The sequence below is a fragment of the Lates calcarifer genome, linkage group LG5, assembly GCF_001640805.2.
Source record: "Lates calcarifer isolate ASB-BC8 linkage group LG5, TLL_Latcal_v3, whole genome shotgun sequence".
NCBI classification, from domain to species: Eukaryota; Metazoa; Chordata; class Actinopteri; family Centropomidae; genus Lates; species Lates calcarifer.
The window spans coordinates 5,672,651-5,692,266 of record NC_066837.1 but is presented as its reverse complement, the minus strand read 5'-3'; the positions used below and the strand labels follow the sequence as shown (position 1 = coordinate 5,692,266).

The 19,616-nt window shown below is 41.3% G+C and overlaps 2 protein-coding genes across 4 annotated transcripts in view; both read right to left on the bottom strand.

The window, feature by feature from the left end:
* The window catches only part of LOC108894759 (noelin-2), a 28,790-nt gene extending 26,234 nt beyond the window's left edge, over window positions 1-2,556 (bottom strand). Inside the window, exons 1-2 of one of the 3 annotated variants that reach the window (XM_018693360.2) lie at window positions 2,197-2,556; window positions 942-1,280 (exon numbers count right to left, since the gene is read on the bottom strand). In XM_018693360.2, coding sequence (XP_018548876.1) covers window positions 942-1,007 — 66 coding nt within the window. In that variant the 5' untranslated portion in view covers window positions 1,008-1,280; window positions 2,197-2,556. The remainder of the gene's footprint in view (window positions 1-941; window positions 1,281-2,196) is intronic. The other 2 variants (XM_018693361.2, XM_018693362.2) reach the window with 2 other exon arrangements.
* A 1,357-nt stretch (window positions 2,557-3,913) lies between these two features.
* LOC108894761 (collagen alpha-1(XI) chain) overlaps window positions 3,914-19,616 on the bottom strand; it is a 37,734-nt gene continuing 22,031 nt past the window's right edge. Inside the window, exons 21-66 of the mRNA XM_018693365.2 lie at window positions 19,232-19,285; window positions 18,308-18,352; window positions 18,175-18,228; window positions 18,047-18,091; window positions 17,915-17,968; window positions 17,741-17,785; window positions 17,592-17,645; window positions 17,117-17,161; window positions 16,806-16,967; window positions 16,636-16,689; window positions 16,474-16,527; window positions 16,339-16,383; window positions 15,575-15,628; window positions 15,413-15,457; window positions 15,276-15,329; window positions 14,689-14,742; window positions 14,494-14,547; window positions 14,282-14,389; window positions 14,076-14,165; window positions 13,936-13,989; window positions 13,520-13,627; window positions 13,183-13,290; window positions 12,978-13,031; window positions 12,763-12,816; window positions 12,366-12,473; window positions 12,199-12,252; window positions 12,038-12,091; window positions 11,894-11,947; window positions 11,733-11,786; window positions 11,485-11,592; window positions 10,294-10,347; window positions 9,678-9,731; window positions 9,496-9,549; window positions 9,216-9,269; window positions 9,023-9,130; window positions 8,874-8,927; window positions 8,365-8,418; window positions 8,171-8,278; window positions 7,899-7,952; window positions 7,747-7,782; window positions 7,593-7,646; window positions 7,194-7,512; window positions 6,868-6,980; window positions 6,624-6,692; window positions 5,243-5,476; window positions 3,914-5,156 (exon numbers count right to left, since the gene is read on the bottom strand). Coding sequence (XP_018548881.1) covers window positions 5,010-5,156; window positions 5,243-5,476; window positions 6,624-6,692; window positions 6,868-6,980; window positions 7,194-7,512; window positions 7,593-7,646; window positions 7,747-7,782; window positions 7,899-7,952; window positions 8,171-8,278; window positions 8,365-8,418; window positions 8,874-8,927; window positions 9,023-9,130; window positions 9,216-9,269; window positions 9,496-9,549; window positions 9,678-9,731; window positions 10,294-10,347; window positions 11,485-11,592; window positions 11,733-11,786; window positions 11,894-11,947; window positions 12,038-12,091; window positions 12,199-12,252; window positions 12,366-12,473; window positions 12,763-12,816; window positions 12,978-13,031; window positions 13,183-13,290; window positions 13,520-13,627; window positions 13,936-13,989; window positions 14,076-14,165; window positions 14,282-14,389; window positions 14,494-14,547; window positions 14,689-14,742; window positions 15,276-15,329; window positions 15,413-15,457; window positions 15,575-15,628; window positions 16,339-16,383; window positions 16,474-16,527; window positions 16,636-16,689; window positions 16,806-16,967; window positions 17,117-17,161; window positions 17,592-17,645; window positions 17,741-17,785; window positions 17,915-17,968; window positions 18,047-18,091; window positions 18,175-18,228; window positions 18,308-18,352; window positions 19,232-19,285 — 3,546 coding nt within the window. The 3' untranslated portion in view covers window positions 3,914-5,009. The remainder of the gene's footprint in view (window positions 5,157-5,242; window positions 5,477-6,623; window positions 6,693-6,867; window positions 6,981-7,193; window positions 7,513-7,592; window positions 7,647-7,746; window positions 7,783-7,898; window positions 7,953-8,170; window positions 8,279-8,364; window positions 8,419-8,873; window positions 8,928-9,022; window positions 9,131-9,215; window positions 9,270-9,495; window positions 9,550-9,677; window positions 9,732-10,293; window positions 10,348-11,484; window positions 11,593-11,732; window positions 11,787-11,893; window positions 11,948-12,037; window positions 12,092-12,198; window positions 12,253-12,365; window positions 12,474-12,762; window positions 12,817-12,977; window positions 13,032-13,182; window positions 13,291-13,519; window positions 13,628-13,935; window positions 13,990-14,075; window positions 14,166-14,281; window positions 14,390-14,493; window positions 14,548-14,688; window positions 14,743-15,275; window positions 15,330-15,412; window positions 15,458-15,574; window positions 15,629-16,338; window positions 16,384-16,473; window positions 16,528-16,635; window positions 16,690-16,805; window positions 16,968-17,116; window positions 17,162-17,591; window positions 17,646-17,740; window positions 17,786-17,914; window positions 17,969-18,046; window positions 18,092-18,174; window positions 18,229-18,307; window positions 18,353-19,231; window positions 19,286-19,616) is intronic.

Genomic DNA, 19,616 nt, shown 5'->3' with positions numbered 1-19,616 from the left:
ATTATACATAAAATACCCCTCAGCGAATGCGCTCAACTAACATGAATATTTCAATCAGCAGCACTTAGGGGTAACACAGTTGTCAGGAGATGGAGGAGTACAATAGAGCCAACATGACAACTGAGTGGTGTGAAACACCTCCAGGGTATTTATGGTCACTGGCTCAGGTAGCTTCCTCTAGGAAATATAGTAATAATAAGCTTTCTTATAGAAAAGGAGCGAGGTAAAGTTGCAAAATACATCACAGGGCAACATATAATAAAAAGAATAAAAACCTAAATAATCAACCAAAACAATGAGGCAGAGGAAGGCGTAAGTCCAACAATCAAAAGTACAGATGGCAGTGATTCCTCTGAACGCAAAATTCTGTAAAATAAATTTATAATACTGTGATTTTAGGAGTAACTGGAAGGAAGCCTCTGAAGATGCTGGCCTGAACTCCCCTGGCAGCAAATAATATATTTATCTAGTCCTTTTCATGCTGTGGATCCATGAAGCATTTCATTTCTTTGGACACAGTGCAGAAAAGGCTCAGAGAGATCCAGGGTGAAAGCAAATGGAAATTTTCAACAAGACATGTTTTTTGGGGAGATATAAATACATTTCCCATGCAAACAAATGCATATTAAGATATGAAGATTGAAAGAGACAAAAAGGAAGTGCTGCACACTTGCCTGAGTGTACATTACTACCATGAACTTAACTTTATCTGTGCTTTGAAGTCAAACACAAAAAAGGCCAGGGTTAAAAACTGTCATCTGACAAAAAAGACAGGGCTTTATCTCTCCATATGGCAAGATAATAAACTAGACCCCACCAACTTTCTCCCTCAGCATCTGATGTGAAGTTGAAAAACTGCAATATTTTTGGCTTCTCTGACACACTCCATTATCCAACACTGAGATAAAGAGTAAGAGGAAAGGGGCACAGTGTCTTCTTACCTTACACAAGTAGACAGTAAACAGCAGCTGCAGCACCCAAAAGACTTCAGGTCGACCCATCACCATCCTTTTCTCTCCCCAGGCATTAAAAAAAAAAAAAAAAAATCAAAACACACGCTGTGACCCTGCACAGCTTACTTGGGAGACTCTGACTTCTACTTCAGGTACCACTGGGGACTGTACACCTCCCTTACTTAGCCTCAGGGTTATGGAGTACTGGGCTCGTGGCTGGGTTGGAGTGACTGAATCCCCCTCTGGCTGTGGAAGAAGAACATAGTCCTGGTGTTGGCTGCATGCTGAGGAAAAGCCACTCAGACACCAACAGGGTAGGACAACTGTCTTGGAGAAGGTGAAAGGGGGGGTGTAGAGAAGGAGGAGTTGGGAGAAAAGGATGATTATCTATTACATTCATACAGGATGTAGACACACAGTTAGTTAATGGGTTTGTGGGTGTACTTGTGAGTGACAGATTGGATGTTGGATAGTATTGTCAGGCCTTGGCCTCATTAAGTCATGTTAAAGAACTAGTGCAGAGATAATGCATTAATATAATACAAACTTGTCAACAATACATTAATGGTTTTCAAGCAAAGACATCAATACACTGATGCTGGCTTTCAGTTTGGCAGTTATGGGGAAAGTTAATCAAACCAGACTATATCAGACCAGGTCTAGGTTCATCATACTTAGACTGTTGCAAGTTGGACTAAATTATGTGAGAGAAGTATTTGTGAAACCACAAAGAGGCATTATCACTTTTTTTTTAACACTGGACCAGCACATTTAAACTTGTACAATTTGGACTATATCATCACAGAGAAGCTAAAAACTATTTAAAACACAGTTTCAGATTTGTGAAACCTATATTCTATTAATAATACACATAAAAAGTATCGTTTAAACACTCTGTAAGCATGTCTTAACACCTTATCACAACAATAAACGGTTCAATAACGGGCGGTTAGTTGCTATCTGTCGAATGAGAAGCTAACTTCAATATGCTAAATTCTGCTACTGTTTAGCATGTGTGGCTAAAGTTCAACGCGTTTGAAACGAAATGACAATTTGACCTATCACTGGCACCTGGTTGAAGTCAGATAATCGAAAGTTTATTCTCTTTTTTTTCATATATTAGTTGTTGCGATATTTCATCCAAAATTTGGACCAACGGCCGCGACTGACCAACCGACGTTGCTAGCTTGTCACAAATAGTTTGACCTCAAACAAATGAAGAGATTAAACTTCTTTCTTTTACCTTTTTCTTGGCTTTCTCGTTTTCCTCGTGGACACTGACGTCTATCTTAGATACACAAACTGAAAAGGAATAAAATATTTAAAGTGTTGGACTTTAACTTCCCTCATGAAAGGCAGGCTTGTACAAATATGCAGATCCCGAAGCTAGGTCCCACTCCGGCTGTAGTTAAACAGGATATGACTGACTTTCATGTCGTGTCATCTATATTTCATAGCCGAAAATTAGCGGCTAAACACTCCTGGATGAGCTGTGTTCATCTGCCTGCTCTCATTAAAGTTTCAGCATCAATTGGAAATGTCCCCCTGTTAGATGTGCTGCAGATGTCAGGGTAGACAGAGGAGAAGGGAGAGACAAGAGTCATCATTAAAGGTGAAGACAGAGCCAGGGAGAGGAAGAAATATGAATGATGTGTGCTCAAGCTGTGCACACTTAACACAAAATACTAGAACACTTGACACACACACAACCCTATTAATACAATATTTTACTTGGCAGTGGAAATTAATTAAAAGCCTGGCTTCCTGTCAACCAAAAGTGAGGCCTCTGCCAGAAATGTAAGAATGGATCTTCAGCTTAATTTGATCTTATAAAAGGAAGTACAAGGAGTTATTAATTTTAAACCAAAGTTAGTCCATGTGCTGTTGACCTACAGAGAGTTATTCATGTCTTTATTTCAACCCAGCCCTGACAATAGTCTGCATACTCAACACTTACAATAGCACTTTGGAGTTGGTTCAAAACTGAATTAGGGGCTTTTAGATGGAATTCAGGGCACATTATGCACATTTAATCATCATGCAGTGGCTTACAGTTGCCTCAAGAATACATTTTAAGAATTTACTGATCAATTACAGCACATTAAATGGATTGGCCCTAATCTAATCGTTTGACCTTTCAGGATAAGGGTACTTAATGGCCATTTGGGGCTTTGCATATCAGTATTGTTAATGCACTTCTTTTGAATGCATTATATATGCCCATTAAACATCCCATAAACATTTTAAAATGTTGTATGAATAGTGGGAACAACAGATCAAATGCAGAGCTAAAAGTCTACAGCCATGCAAGTCGCTGTGTGATGGTGATGTGACCAAAGTCAATATTATTTACTGTCTGGGAACCATTAATGTTTTTTGTTTTTTTTTGTTTTTGTTTTTTTTTTTTTTCAAATTTGGTGCCAATCTGGTACGTGATTACATCTTTCATCTTTCACTGGGTATGTGAAAACTTTAACCTGCTGGTGACACTAAATGAAAAGTCAGGGGATCGGAAAAGACATCTGGATTCATCCCTTGAACTGTCGATATGTGTGTCAAATTTCATTGTAGCCACTCCAATAGCTGTTCAGACTAAAAACCAAAATTGTCAATCTTGTGGTGACGCAAGAGGAAAAGTTGGGGTGTCACCAATATCAGTCGGTTTCATCATTTAGGACCGTGAATGCCTGTACAAAATTTCACAGCAATCTCTTCAATAGCCGTTGGACCAAAGTGGTGGATCAGCTGACAAACTGACCAATCAACACTGCCATGATCCCTAAAAATAGATTTGACATGCATTATATATGTTCATCAAGTAATCTGGAAGAACACATCAAAGTGCAGACCTTCAAGGAGCTTTCTGGTTGGAAACCAGCAGCACGTCTGTCTGTCTCTTTAATCTGTCCTCTGTCTGCTTTGCTCATCAAATGCATTCAATAAAACTAAATGTCATCACATTAACTTAAATGTACATTATGTACTTTTATTAAAATATGTTACTCAGTCACTTCCCCACACAACTACGCATAGAAAGACCTTGAGGCAATCATGTACCACAGTTTGTTATGTTGAAAAATATAAAACATGGCTTCACAATATAAAAAAATGCACTGCCCCAGTTCCCTTTTACAAAGACATATACTCCGCAGGGAGCTACATAATAGCACCGTGTTGACTTACACTCCAATATACATCACATAACAGATAATTATAACAACAAAATTACAACAATAACAAAAACAACACAACAAATTGAGGTTTGGTGAAGATACAGAACAACATAGTGGGTGAATGTTGATGAAATATGGTATTTGTGAAGATGATTCACTGATCATAGTGTTTGGAGGCTTGCGTATGACTGTGTATGAATGGGAATTGAGTGCATAGATCAATAACAGTGTGAGCAGACGTGGATGAATTTCTGAGAGCACCACTCTCTCCTACAAGGAGAGAGGAAAGAAATCTGTGTAACTGAAGATGCTGAGAGATTGACAGTCAATAAACACTGATCAGCCACAACAGTAGAACCAATGACAGGTGAAGTGAATAACATTCAATTTTTTTTTTTTTGGGTCCTGGCATTCAGCTGCTGTTTAGAGGCCAGGTCAGGTAGTGTGGTGGGAGCATTCTCCTGGGGTTTCTTGGTCTACAACAACGTTTAAGTGGGAGGTATGTATCAAATAACATCCAGATGTCAGGACCCAAGGTTTTCCAGCAGAACACTGAATTGTAACAAGATGATAAATGTTGTTCACTTCACGTATCACTGGTTTTAATGTTATGTCTGATCGGTGTATCTACGTGCTTCTCTTGAAAACACAATATATGAGTCAGCTGTGAAAAGGTATGTGAAGGATACATGAATTAATGTGAATGAATGTGTGTATTAAAAAAACTAATGTTTAGATGAAAGAACACTGTTGTAGGTAAATCGACTTATAAATATATGACACCAGGTAAGTCTTGAATGTAGTTTTCTCCCTGCATGTAAAAAGTGTCCATGGCTCTTTTTCCTATTAAATTACTCTTGCAGTAAGCTCCCCCTGGCTCGGTTTAACCGTTAAAGCAGACCGGGCCAACTTGGAAACCAAATTTCTGGTTCCCATTTCCAAAATCGGACACGGCCACGTCAATGATGGGGAGCGTGTTGGACAGTGGAGCGTCAAATTCCAACACAGTCCTCTCCTGCCCTGAGCGTGTCTGCAGGAGAGAAGCACGATCACAAGGTCAGAAAACATTCGCCAGTGTATGTGTTCACAGTCACATTTTATGTCTGTGATACTCACCTGACACCCGTCGTACAGTGCACTGATGTAATGTGTGTTCTCGTGCGTCAGCTCCTCCCCGTTGCTGCCTCTGAAGCGCAGTGCGTGTTCGTGGCCGAAGGTGGTGGTGTGCAGCCACGCGGCGGAGTTGAGGCAGTGATAGGTGAAGGTCTGCTTGGCTGTCGCACTCAGCAGCTTCAGGAAGTTTAACTGGACGATGTGGACTGGAACGCCATCTGATCCAGAGTAGGAAAACTGGAGGAAAGCACCATAATCACACACAGATACACATCAGTATTATGCCCAGGACAATTAAGAAGAAGTACATCAGAGAGGCAGCTGTGTGTGTGTTCAGTCCTGTGTTTAGGACTTACTAACATATTTTAGTACACAGAACAGGCAATTTTGACTCTACCAGGACTTCATCAAGCTAACACGACAAAAGTAAAAGTATATATGGGTACAAAAATAATGATCATCCAAGCAACATCTAGGTTAAACATGATGACACATCTGTGCTTCTTCCCACTTACAACAAAAAAAAAAAAAATATTATAGAGCTCCTCTCCATTAGTAAAAGTATCATGCAATATCACAAACAAACTAACCAATAGAAGCAATAATATTCCAGTAGCTCCCATGTTCTGCTCAGTAGAATTACTGTTTTTGCCAATGAAGTCTGGTAGTGATATATAGCAACGTATCTGGTTAGACAAAAAGGATCTTAATCTTGAATAAAATGGTCTCTGTAGGAATCCCATCCATAATGTTGTTAGACACTTATAACAACAATCTGAGCCTGTCAGTAGCAAAAACAACTACTTAGGTGGATGTACTCTGATGCAAAAAAATTGCAGCAGCCTTTGGTGGTAGTCCAGGTGTACTGTCCTTGCAAAGTACTGCATCGATTCCAAAGATTTTTGTCCTTATTGTCCATTTACACCTAAATACAGCCAAGGTTCAAATATAGCAGAGTTATCCTTTAAGGCATCAATGCACCTCTTGTAATCCATCATTACAATAAGCAAGATTGCCTGTTTTAAAATCAGCTAGAGCTTGTCAGTAAGTCAGAAAACTTGAGTCTGTGTAGCCGTTCCTGGTCTCTGCCAAATGTCTATCTTCAGGTTGATGTGTTGGTTTGTTTTACTCATAAAATTTGAGTGGTGTTTTTAGATACACAGTGTCTGCCAAATACTGCTTTGAAACTCCCTTAATAAAATGAAGTGCCTTTTAAGAGCTGACAAATGCTTCTATCTGGCATTCAACCAGATATGTCTCACATTTGCAGCAGTGTTTAGAATTGTGATTTAACTATTTCACATTTGAAGTCCTTTTCCATGAAAGTGTCGTATAAAACACACACTAGCATACACTGATAGCATGTAAAATGATCAGACTGTACCTGTTTTCCTTTCCTGAATTTACTGTACCATGTGCCGTGCTTTTCCCCTTTCCAGGCAGCTAGCTTCACCTGATGACAAACAAAAACACACAGACGATGACTAAGTGAAGTTTGATCTCAGCTTTTGGCAAAGGCTTCTGTTGGCTTTGAACAGTTCATCAAATGCTCAAAAGAAAAAAAACAAATAAACCTCAAAATAACCACAGTTGTGTGTGTGTGTGTGTGTGTGTGTGTGTAAACTAACCGACTGGAACTTCTTGTCAGGGTACAGACATGTCTCTCCTTGTGCAGTGAAGTTACAAAACACCTTGAAGGAGTCTCTATGGCAACCCTGGTTGGGATCTATCCAGTACTCACCTGGAGAGAGAGAGACAGAGGAAGAGGAAGAGAAAGAGGAGGGCAGAAGGGTCAAAAAACTCAAGGCTACTACTGCTGTCAACAACAAAAACACCAAAAAACAACAAATCCTGTCGATACAGGTGATATTAGATGAAGAAGAAAACAGAGACACAGAAAGACGGCTCTGATAAAAAGCTGACTAGAAACACAAACTGAGAGGATGCAAAGTACCGTTGGGGAGCTCTGGGTGGAGAAGCCACAGCTCCTTGCAGGTACGGGCTGGGCTGTGGAACGTCCCATGTGGGTTACGCAGACCCTCAACCTCCACTTTCATAGAGGACAGAGACGCAAACACTTCCTCCATGCCTTGTCCCTCCTTCTCCTTCATCCAACCGTCCTGCTCTGCCTGGTCCCCCTGCATCCATTCCTCCTCTCCTCCATCTATAGCCCCGTCCTCCTCCTGTTCAAGTGCAGCACCATCCACCGAGTCGTGGGTTCTCCTTCTCCTTCCTCGCTCTGGCAGACGGGTCATTCCAGCTGCTGCCGGTCCCTGAGGAGAAGAGAGGAGAGGTAAGTAAATGAGTTTTGTGAATATTCTGGATGTACTAACTTTCTGTAAGCAGAACTCACTGGTGGTCCTGGAGGTCCTGCAGGCCCAGTGTCTCCTCTGGGGCCAATTGGACCCTAAATACACACACACAGAGCAAAATGATCAGTTGGGTAGTAGTGTAATTTAACAGCAATGAATAATTCAATCCAATAAAACAACGGGCATCACAGTTACCTGGTTTCCTTTAGAGCCCTTAAAACCAATAGCACCCTGAGAGAGAGATAAGGAGTTGAGATAAGATGATTGATATTCCACCAAACTCTATGCTAACAACGGTGTTGTATATTTGCAGGTCATGTACTATCAAGATAATCCTGTGTACTCACAGACAGGCCTGTGGGGCCAGGGGGACCGTGGGGACCTGCTGGGCCAGATAGACCCTGATATTGAACACAAAACCAACCAACACCAAAACCATGAGTCCAAAAGCGTGGTATGTAGCAAACACACCTAACATAACAGCAGGGTTCTCTGAGAGGCATGAAATCAAACTACCACAAACCAATTAACATGCAAACGTGCAGACAGGTTGCCTGGTTGGTATTCCAGGCTTGTGTGTGTGTGTGTGTGTGTGTGTGTGTGTGTATGTTTGCTGCACCTCATCTCCTTTTGGACCTGGTAGTCCTTGGTTTCCTGGCAGTCCTCTGTCTCCCTTCTCTCCCATGTCTCCTGGTGGCCCAATCAGACCTATTAAACCACCGTGACCCTGCACAGATACCACAGATGAGATCATGGCCAATGTCACAGTTAAGAGCAGAGTAAATGTTTTGTGTGTGAAAGGTATGCACAGACCTTGTCTCCCTTCTTGCCAGGGTCTCCCTTTAGTCCAGGTAAACCTGGTGGACCCTGAGAAAATGGAGTTATGATGAGATCAAACACAAGCTGAGCAAATGAAAACCCATTCATTCACTACTGTGATATAGATATAACTGATTGTATAAGGTCAGCCTTGTATCCTTGCATTTTTGTCATACTGTCAATAAACTCCCTCTTCATCTCTTCTCTTAAAGGAATATTTCAACATTTCGGGAAATTAATTATCACAATTATTCACTTTCTTGCTGAGATTTAGATAAGATGGACACCACTCTTGTGTCTCTAATGTGTCTAAGTGTTTCGAGTCTTTCAAGCTAAGCTAACTGGATGCTAGCTGTAGAGAGGAGAGTTTTACAGCACTTCTCATCTAAGGCTGTTTTCATATTAAGTATGATTGCTTTGTACCATGTCTGAGTACAATTGTATGATGTCCTTGAAAAAAAAAAAAAACCTTCTAAAAACTGATGTCTGATGTGTCATTTTACCATGGGACCAGGTGGTCCTGTCTGGCCAGGTGGTCCATTCAAACCCTGGTCACCCTGAGAGAAAGACACAAAGGCAGAAATTATTTCTTAACCTTCATCTTTTTCTGTGCTTCTTTGATTCACTCTGTGCTTTCATTAGACAAACTTACTGCAGGGCCAGGAATCCCTCTTAGACCTTGGGGACCAGGCTTGCCAGGATGCCCCTGGGCACCCACAGGCCCTGTTTTCCCTATGGGACCCTCCAAACCGGGAGCACCCTGAAACAAACAGAGGAACAGGGTGACCTACAGAAACGGTTAGGATTTAGAAGTTGTTATTCATCGAGTTGTTTCGAACTCTCACCTTCACTCCTTTTAGGCCTGCCTTTCCTTCCTTCCCTGGTTTCCCCAAGTGGCCCTGAAGAACATTTTAAAACATTTTAACCTGAATCTGTCATAAAGATACACTCAGGCACAAATACACTAACAGAAACACACAGTGAGAATGCATAAAGAAACATACCTCCAACCTCACCACAGAGGAAAAGCGTTAATGTTTTACTTAATCTAACAGGAAAAAAAACTGAAGATTCTGAAAGCATGTGCGTGTGCAGGCACTGACACATTAACACAAAAACACACACCCTCCGCCCAGGAGGTCCAGGTGGTCCAGGTTCACCTGGTGCTCCAGGTGGTCCCTGAGAAAGAAGCAGGTTACATGGCCGGTCACTGTGTTGTTTGATGACAGCATATTAAATGCTTATAAATTAAAAAATATCAAAGATGTCATAGCGTATGATGTGTGAAGTAGAGGAGAGGAGCTCACAGATTTTCCAGGATCTCCAGTGTCTCCTTTAGAGCCCGGCACACCATCTACACCCTAATGAGAAAAAATGGTTGGCAAAGAAAAACAACACAAATTTTGACCAGAAACTAAATTTGAAGACGTCTTACAGGTGGAGGATTTATTCTAAGTGTCCTCCACCACATGGTGATCAGCCTGTATGGGTGTGCAAGACACCAGAAAACAACATCAACCAAGATATTATGAAGCATTATGTAAGTCAAGATAGGAAACTGGTGGCAGAAAGGCAAACTTGAGTTCCTACTTTAATTGCCAGCGGTAAAAGGCAGGTCTATAATGAGCACAGAAGTTTGCAAGAGACTCTGAATTCTATTAAATATATAGTAGTTCTGTGTATGTATGTATGTATATATCTTTGAAATTGTGTCATTTTAAATTCTGGCTTTTTCCTCATTTTCTCCGACCAGAGTTCCTTATATATCTTTAAGGACTGTATATTACACAGCAAACAGTTTCTGCAAATACAGGACAAGACAGTTCCATAACTTCCAAAGGAATCTGAATTAGAGGAAACGGATGAAGAACAAGAAGAAGAGGCAGGGAAAAAGTAGGACGAATAAAAAGAGCAGGCACTCACATTAGGTCCAGCCTCCCCCTGCTGTCCGAGGTCCCCAGTGAGGCCTATAGGACCCTGAGGGAGAGAGAGAGAGAGAGAGCTAGCTTGAACTGGTAATAATGTATACAAGACAGCAGGCTATAAATGTGTTTTGAATCATGCACTGTCCTACAAAGAGCACAATGCAGACACTGCATAAGCAGTGAAGTACATAAGCAGCAGTGGAGACAGTTTGGTTAACACACTGTGTAACAGAAAGGTTGTAATGCCTTCATTTCATGTGTTTATCAGCTGATTATTTTCTCTGGATAATCTTAAGGAAGTACAAGCAGAAAAAAGTATCTACTAAGAAAATTTCTTGTCCGTTTCACTACTTTGTTTCAGAAAATAAATTTTATTTTAATTACTTACTGTACGGTCCATAGTTTATAGAGATTAAATATATCTCTGTTTTATACATATGATAGGTATCTGTCTGACTACATACTATTTATATCTATACTGAAATCTGTATAAAAAAGGAGTGTACAATTGAATAAATTTAAATAATTTGATTTAAAGGTAAGCTTCACAAATCACAGGAATTACACTAGAATCAAAAGCTGAGATGGCAGTCACTGATATTTGATAACCAAATTAGCTTTAGCAGTTTTGTTTTTTTTTTTCTCCATCACTGTTGGATTTAGCCACTGCCTAATTTAGCTGACATAGATGAAGAAGAAGAAAGTTCAACAAAGGGAATTTTTCATTTACAGATAACAGCTAGGAAAAAAAAAAAGAACAAATCCATTTTGTTTTGGCTTTAGCTAAGGCTAGCCGTTGCTATCTCACCAGCTGGCTTTCACTTGATATAGCTCTCTTGCTGATTACAGTGAAGTTACTGTGTTTTGATTAGTTTTTTTTTTTTTTCAGCTCAGTTTTGTAGTTACTGAAAATTTAAAAAGCTATTTTCACATAATGTATTCAATATATTTAAACAGATGTCAAACTATCAGATTTCTGACTTTACTCCATTTTGATCATTACTGTCTTTACTTTTCTAAGGCAGTGCACAGTAAAGTATTTAATGGTATCACTAATTCTACTACAGTTCATTGAACAGCATTATATTATAAATTATCACAAGTTCATACTGTATTACAGTGCTTTGTGTTGCATTATATTGTATATATTGTATTGTATTGAAGACTGTTTATTTGTGAGTGTTCTCACAGCGTTGCCTTTGGCTCCATCCTCCCCTGTGGGGCCCCTGGCTCCTGGAGGACCAGCTGCTCCTGGAGGGCCTGTATCTCCCTTTTCTCCCTGGTCTCCTTTTTCTCCCTGAAGTAATAGTGAGCCATAAGGAATGTGTGAAGCCGAGACGAATGATGATAGAAGTATAAAAATTAAAGATGGAGGGAGCAAAGTTAAAGATGCCGTTGTTCGAGGAATGTCCCCTCAGAAAAGGCAGACAAACTCACTAGCCTTCCTGGAACACCAACTGGTCCAGGGTCTCCTGCTTCACCATCTTCGCCCTAATGTAGAAACAAAGTGAGAGCAAGAATTGCAGAATGAGATCAATTATTTGGGAGGGAATATTGTAATTTACATGTAAAAGGTGTTATCAGTTTTTTTTTTTTACCTTCTCTCCAACAATGCCGGGCTGTCCAATCATTCCTGGTCGACCGTTTGGACCCTGCACGGCACAGAGTTTATAGTATTTCCTCCAAATTCAAAACAAGTACTTGACTAAATGAGGATGCATTAATATGATAGTCAGACTTACCTGTCCCCCAATAGGTCCTTGAGGGCCAGTGGGGCCTTGTTGCCCAGGTGGACCCTAGAACCAGGAATGTGATGTGAGAGAAGCAATGATTATTCATTGTGTGAATGAGAGTAAATGTGATGTAAATGAAGGGAGGCTCTTTAAACAGAATATGAGCTCACCATTAATCCCACATGTCCACTCTCGCCTTTTTCTCCTGGCAGGCCTGGCATGCCCTTAGAAAGCACACACAGGATTAGAGGGATTAGTGTAACGCTTCAAGGTCACTCCATCTTTTCAGAAGACATCACTTTGGTGGTCTGCAGCCTGACTTGCGAACAAATCTCACCTGTAATCCTATTGGTCCTTTAGAGCCCTTAAACCCACGGAGTCCCTCGTCTCCTTTCGGGCCGTACATGCCCTGCTGGCCCCGGGGACCTGGCAGTCCGTCCAAACCCTACCACACAGAGGAGGAGAGAAACAAAGACGAAGAGCAAAAAGTTTCTGGTAACTTTGAAATGATTAAAGGTCACATAAAATGGTATCTTTACTTATATAACAGTAATAATTGCTGGAATGATCGTGAAAAACAGCACAAAACAATTCAGCATTACAATATATGAAAGTTAAACCTTTGGGATTCAGGAGTTTCTCATTAGGTCTGTGGTACACTGCGATTTGAGGTATCTTAGTTTTCAAGACACTGAACAAAAATACAAAGAATATAAACAGAACCGCAAACTCACTGGAAGTCCTGGCTGACCGATGGGCCCTTGTGTGCCAGTAGGGCCTGGAGGGCCCTGTGGAGAGAGGAGAGAGGAAGAGAGGGAGAGAGGGAGAGAGAGAGAGAGAGAGAGAGAGAGAGAGAGAGAGAGGAGAGAGAGACATTCAGAAATAATGAGAGCCACTATGACTCTGGAGTACAATTCATGTTGATGAACTTCTCCAGCTATATACTCACAGCTTCTCCTTTGTCTCCTTTGCTGCCTTTCTGCCCGGGGCCTCCTTGCTCTCCCTGTGAACACACACACACACACACACACACACACACACACACACACACACACACACACACACACACAGAGGATACACACTTATTAATATTACCACAGCACAAACACACACTCTCACTTTGCTTCTCAGACTCACAGAGACACACAAATCACCTTATCCCCGTCGTCTCCTGGAGGTCCAGCAGGACCTGTAGCACCAGGCATTCCAATAGGTCCCTGATCTCCATCCTGACCCGCTGGTCCAATAGGACCTTTGTCTCCCTGAAACACAAATGCACAAATTTAACATGTGTTATTCTGCATACAAACTATAAACACAAACAGACACACAAAGAACAACAACTGACCAACCAAAGATTTAAAGTGAGTTCAAGTTTAATGTGGTTTTTCTTACGAAATGCACTGAAACAAATGAAGTCTAATGGGAAGCCATGATTTAAAAAAAAGCATGAAACACAATGGAAAAGAAAAAAGAGTCAGATGTAATTACAGGTTCCCCCTTCTCTCCCATTGGTCCTGGTCCTCCGATTGATCCGGCCCGACCAGGCTGTCCGATGGCACCAGCTGATCCTGGTGGGCCCCTCTCACCTGTTGCACCCTATGGACAGAAGGTAAAACATATTGCTCCTTGCACCACTTGACAAATGAAAGTGCTGAGGCAATAAAGATTAAATTAATTCGGGATGTATGACAATCTCTTTGGCACTGGTTTCAATAAAAAAGTCAGTTACTCATGAATTTGTTCAAAAGACATCAACTGATCATGATCTAATTGAACTTGCTACAAAATTTAGAAAATATTGCACTGAACAAATACACAACTCAAGAGATATCCTTTCATAAACAGACTTCAGAAGTCATACAGAACATGAGCTATAGAAACAAAAGGGATGTATTTTAACTCACTATGGCTCCTGGGAGTCCTGTAGGTCCTGATCCTCCTTTCAGACCAGGAGGCCCCTGGAAATATCACTTCTATTATTTAGAGTACTAAGAAATCAAGTAATGTCTTTGTGGTGTGTGTGGTCTGTGTCTCTGTGTGTTACCATAACTCCAGGCGCTCCACGGCTCCCCCTGAACCCTTTCAGCCCTGGAGGACCGTTCTTCCCAGGTGTGCCGGGTAAACCTGGATCACCCTGAGAAAAAAAGAAAAGAAAGAAAGAAAGAAAGAAAAACACTGTTAAATCAAAACACAAGTAACGAATCTACTGTAGGAGATGATGATCAGTGTGACACAACTGTGCGGACACACCTTTCCACCTTCCTTCCCAGCAGCCCCAGGTAAACCATGCTCTCCAGGTACCCCCGGTGCCCCTGGGTGACCTCTGTCCCCCGCTGGGCCGGATTCTCCTGATTTGCCCTGAAACGCACACGAGTGACTCGGTCAGTTACACCAATACAGACATGGACCACAAGGCAGGAGAAATATTACAGAACACAAGTGATTCACATTGTTGAGCTCACCTGTGGCCCCACAACACCTGAGGGTCCAGGAGGTCCTGTCTTCCCTTGGAATCCCTGCAATCACAGAAAAAAGATGTGTATAAAAGATACTCTGTGTGTGTGTGTGTGTGTGTGTGGTGAAAACCATTTCTCCAAAAAAAAAAAAAAAAAAAAAAAAAAGTGATGTAACCGATGACCTCTTAAAGCCTCACTCACCGGCTCTCCTCTTTGACCTGGATGACCTGGAAGCCCATCCTTCCCAGCTGGACCCTATATACACACACATACATGCACGCACATAAAACCACACAAACACACACACATGCCAAAACCAAGCAGAGAAATGAATGGGGGTTAAGGACAGTAATTGGCTTCTACAGTTCATATAAAGTTAAAGGTGAGGGAACAAAAAAAAAAGTTTCTTTGTTACATTTCGCTCTTCTCGCTTCTGGCTGTCAAATATTTAAATATAAATGCGAGAACTCTCCCCTGCAGGCTGCTGTAGGTGATTCATAGCATATGATGAGATTTCTTTCTGGTGTATTGTGACAGAAAAATGGAACAGTGCTGATCAGAAAATGATGAGTTCTCCATGAAATGTTGATATCATACAGCCTCTATCACAACAAAATAACATACTACATGGCATACTACAAGTATCTTAAAGTTTAATGATCTTTTTCAACAATAGGACTGGTAAATTTGTAAATCTTTATCCTGATACACACAGTGCAAAATTAAGATAAAGACTTAAATCAGAATTTGTGAAAGCGTGTAATTTTGTGAACGTGTGTGTTGCTCACACTCGATCCTTTAGGTCCTGGCTCTCCGTTCCTTCCTTGCGGCCCTTGAGGACCCTAAAAAAACATAATGCAGACAATATGACAGACGATCAATCAGTCAATCAACTGATGTGGTATATTAGCTGAGTGTTTCTCACCCTCTCTCCAGGAGATCCTGGGGGCCCGTCATGTCCTGAGGCGCCCTATGAAAATATAAGCAAGAGGGAGAACACGGAGGGAATTAATAGTGTAAAAGTGTATGCATCCATCAGTAATGACTGATGGGGTGTTAGTATTGGCTCACAGCAGAGTCAGCTGACCTTCTCTCCTGATTTCCCTGTTGGCCCTCTTGCTCCTCTGGCACCTCGTGCACCCTGTCAAAGAAGAAACATGAGTAAGAACAAAATCTGGTTATGGCCCTGAACTTTTACTGACCTGAGACAGAAGGTGTGCTTCAAACCAGTCCCCAGTTCAATAAGTAGCAAGCCTCTACACAGGTGAATGTTCAGGCACTGGTTAGGTTACTGGTTTAATGAATGCAGGGACCTTGTGGTGAGAGTGTGTGGATTGGTAAATGAGAGGCAGACTGAATGTCTGTATTAAATTTCATGGCAATCCATCCAGTAGTTCGAGAGACATTTCACTCAAAATCAAAAATGTCAACCATACTGACATCCCTAGATGCATCCCTCCCCCTCCCCCTGCATGGCTAAAAATATATCGATATAAATATATATGAATCTACCACAGTACTTGCATTTGTGGATGTATTGTAGCAGAAGTGCACTGAGGCTAATCCCTATTCTCCATGAATGTTCATATCTAATATAAATGGAGATGCAGTGCCTCTTTTTGAACATATCTTAACCAAGATAAAAGACAATTAGCCTCATGGAGGCTCTATCCAAATAATCCTTTTATCTTTGTTAAAATGACAAATACATTTTCATAAGAGGATAGAGGATTGTTAGGAGAGAGGGGACGGGACTCCAGCTCTCAATTCCTAGTCACCTGTCTGACCTGGTTTTAAAAGAACAATTTATTACCTACAGAACTGGGGAACGTTTTGAGACACAGCACTCACATTTGGACCCCTCTGGCCTGCAGTTCCTGGTTGTCCTGCAGGACCCTAGGTAAGAGCACAATAGACAGGACATGAATGGAAAAAGTCTGATTTCCTAATATAGATGATGATAGATGATATAAACCCTCTACTCACTTTTTTCCCTTTCTCTCCTGCAGCTCCAACTGCTCCAGGGAAACCATCAGAACCCTGGGGAAGAGGAAATCAGAAGGATTCACTTTGTATGAGTAATATCCACTATATCTGTAATTTGTCTAAATTAATTTAATCAGGCGTTGATTATTTTATTTATTTTACCTTTGGCCCCTGTCGCCCTGGATATCCTGGCAGCCCAGGAACTCCCAGTTTCCCCTAAAAAAGAGAGACAGTGTGAGTTTTCTTGTACAAGGTTTTTTTTTGTAAAAGATGATTTGAGAATATTTCAGTCAGTTATAATTAGCATTACACATGCTATTACAGCTTTATACCTTCTCTCCAGGAGTACCAGAAGAGCCAGGTTCTCCTTGAGGACCCATCTGGCCTTTGGGCCCCTCAGGCCCATCTTCTCCTCGTCCACCCGGAGCTCCATTATCTCCAACGTCCCCCTTTGCTCCCATCTCCCCCTTGGCCCCTGGGAAACCGTCCTCTCCCTGCAGACAGAGCCAAGTGAAGGAGGCAGCAGGACAGACAGAGAATCCAGTTTTACAGACAAGTAAAAACAAAAAGCATGCAAACATGTAGTTTAACTGTGGGAGTATGTGCATGTGCACAGACTGAACCACTTCTCTGTCTCGCTCACCTTCTCGCCTTTGCTTCCCTTTAATCCTCTGATTCCATCTGCTCCCTGTCAAACAGGAGGAGAAACAAACACAACTGGAATTTAACAGGAAAACAGAAAACACGTGATATAATATTACTGGCTGTTTGTGATATTAGCATGAGGTTGCAAGCATATCAGATTACTAGGATGTTGACATATATCTTCACATTCAGTTAATCTCCATCAAGAATATCCTTCTATTGTCAGCTAATCAAAAGTTAAACACTTGGGTCAGATCACAACGACTCTGGACACTTAATATTACCATTCTGTCCTTCCTCCTAAAGGCTCAAATTACCAATTTAAGGTACATTTGTTCTTTTCTATAGTTACGGTCTTTTCTATATTTAAATAATAGTACATTTTCTTGCCATTCTTAAAGTGTTGGTAATTGTAATATTCCTGATAACCAGTGTTCAGTGTCAAACCAAATCCTCTGTGTTGCATTTTCTACCTTAACTCCGCGTTGTCCAGGGTATCCGACAGGCCCCTGAACTCCTGGAGGACCCTACAAATGAAAACATAAACATATCAAGATGACTGACACCTACTTGTCGACCATAACAACAGCATCACAACATGTATGTCTTACAACAGACTTACCGGCAGTCCTTTTTCACCTGGAGTACCTTCCCTTCCAGGATGACCCTGTTGACAAGAGGGCATTACTGCAGTTAGGCATGTAGTTGTGATTTTAAGGTGAGGATTAGGGGCTTGGGAATGCATTGCATTGCATTGGTAAGAGTCCTCGGAAATATAGAGGATACATGTACTTACTGGAGGCCCGTCGTTTCCAGGTAAGCCCTGCATCCCTTTCTTCCCTTGAGGCCCCTACCAGACAAAAAAGACCAGCCAATTACTCACAACTTCTGCACCTCAAAGTGTAAAATCCAGCTGAAAGTGTCTTACCTTATCTCCTGGCAGCCCCACTAACCCCTGAGGACCAGGAAAGCCCTGTAGAAGAGGTGTAGCATTAGTATTTCTGCAGATGCATTTATGTGTCGGTTTATTTCTGAGAATCTGCTCTCTGTTCATACCACGATTCCAGGGTTGCCTTGCTGTCCAGGTGCTCCAACGTCACCCGGTGGTCCCTGTCACAAACAGGAAACGATGTCATGTGGACTGATTTGTCATCAAGGCTCAACTGTCTACTACTTTCATTATACTCACTATGTTTCCCTTTGAGCCTTGAACCCCATCAATTCCTCGAATGCCCTGCGAGAAGAGAAAGGAAGACAGTTAATACAAGAAACTCATTATTTCTTCTGTGTCCTTGAGTGCATTTGTGTGGCCTCAATATTAAAACAAAAATAACAGGACACTGGAGGAGGATGTATGAGAAGCTGCCAACTCTATACTGCATGTATTAATTTCCCTGTGTGGGTTTTATTTTCTAGCTCTGGCTTTTTCTGTCACATGAGCCCTCTTTTCCTAAAAAATATTTTTTTCCTGACTAAAGAGAGAAGACATGAGGAGGGCCCGCTGCCTTCTATCTTCAACAGAAACATCCCCGAGGCTTGTTACATGAGCCTCCTGGGACTGTAACTAAATTAAACCAAAAATTATCAGCCACCCCAGTGATTCGTCTACACCACTGCCTTGCTTGAGGTGTTTAATGCTTAATTAACCAACAGCAGGCATAGATATGTCATTTAAACAAATGACAAAACATTTCCTCCATGTGGTATCAGATGCTAACATGTGCAAACTTATGTTGCTACAAGTGCAAATGTAAATTGTGCAAACTACAAAGAATCTGCTTCAGGTGTTTGGAAATGTGATGTTGTATTTGGCAGAGACAGATATGAATTGCATAACATCATGTTTAACAAATTGAGAACCACTACAATATTGTGATTAAGCATTCCCATATGAAATTATGTGACTGTGACACCACAGCTGGATATTAAGAGGAGCCTTATTTTCTCTGCATGGATAAGCACAAAGGCGAGATAGCAGGATAATTACAGGTATCTTATGTCTTTTACTCTGGGTAGAGATGAATGTATGTGACTGTGAATGTTGTGTGAGTGCGTTTGTGTGAGTGTGTGTGCAGAGGTGGTATGTGAGACACGGTGTAACTTTCACACTCACAGACTGGCCTGGGGGACCAGGACGACCTCTGGGGCCATTCAAACCTCTGGAGCCCTGAAATACACATCACAGTTACATACAACAATAATATATAATATATAATAGCATGTGTGTGTGTTTGGTTTTTCCTTATAGTTCTGTCTCAGTGAGGACCAATTTGAGTTGTAGATCCAAGACTGACATTCCTAAGTGGGTTGTTTGGGGATTATAATTTGGTTTGGGTGGAATTAGAGTTTGGTTAAGGTTACTTTCTCGGGAATATACTGAGTCAGTAAGAGATATTTTAAGTATAGAAGTATAGTACATCAGTATGTTTTTGTCTCCAGTAGGATAACAGGTATAATTGGTTTGGAGTCTTGGTGTACTAGCAGACAACGGGGCTATA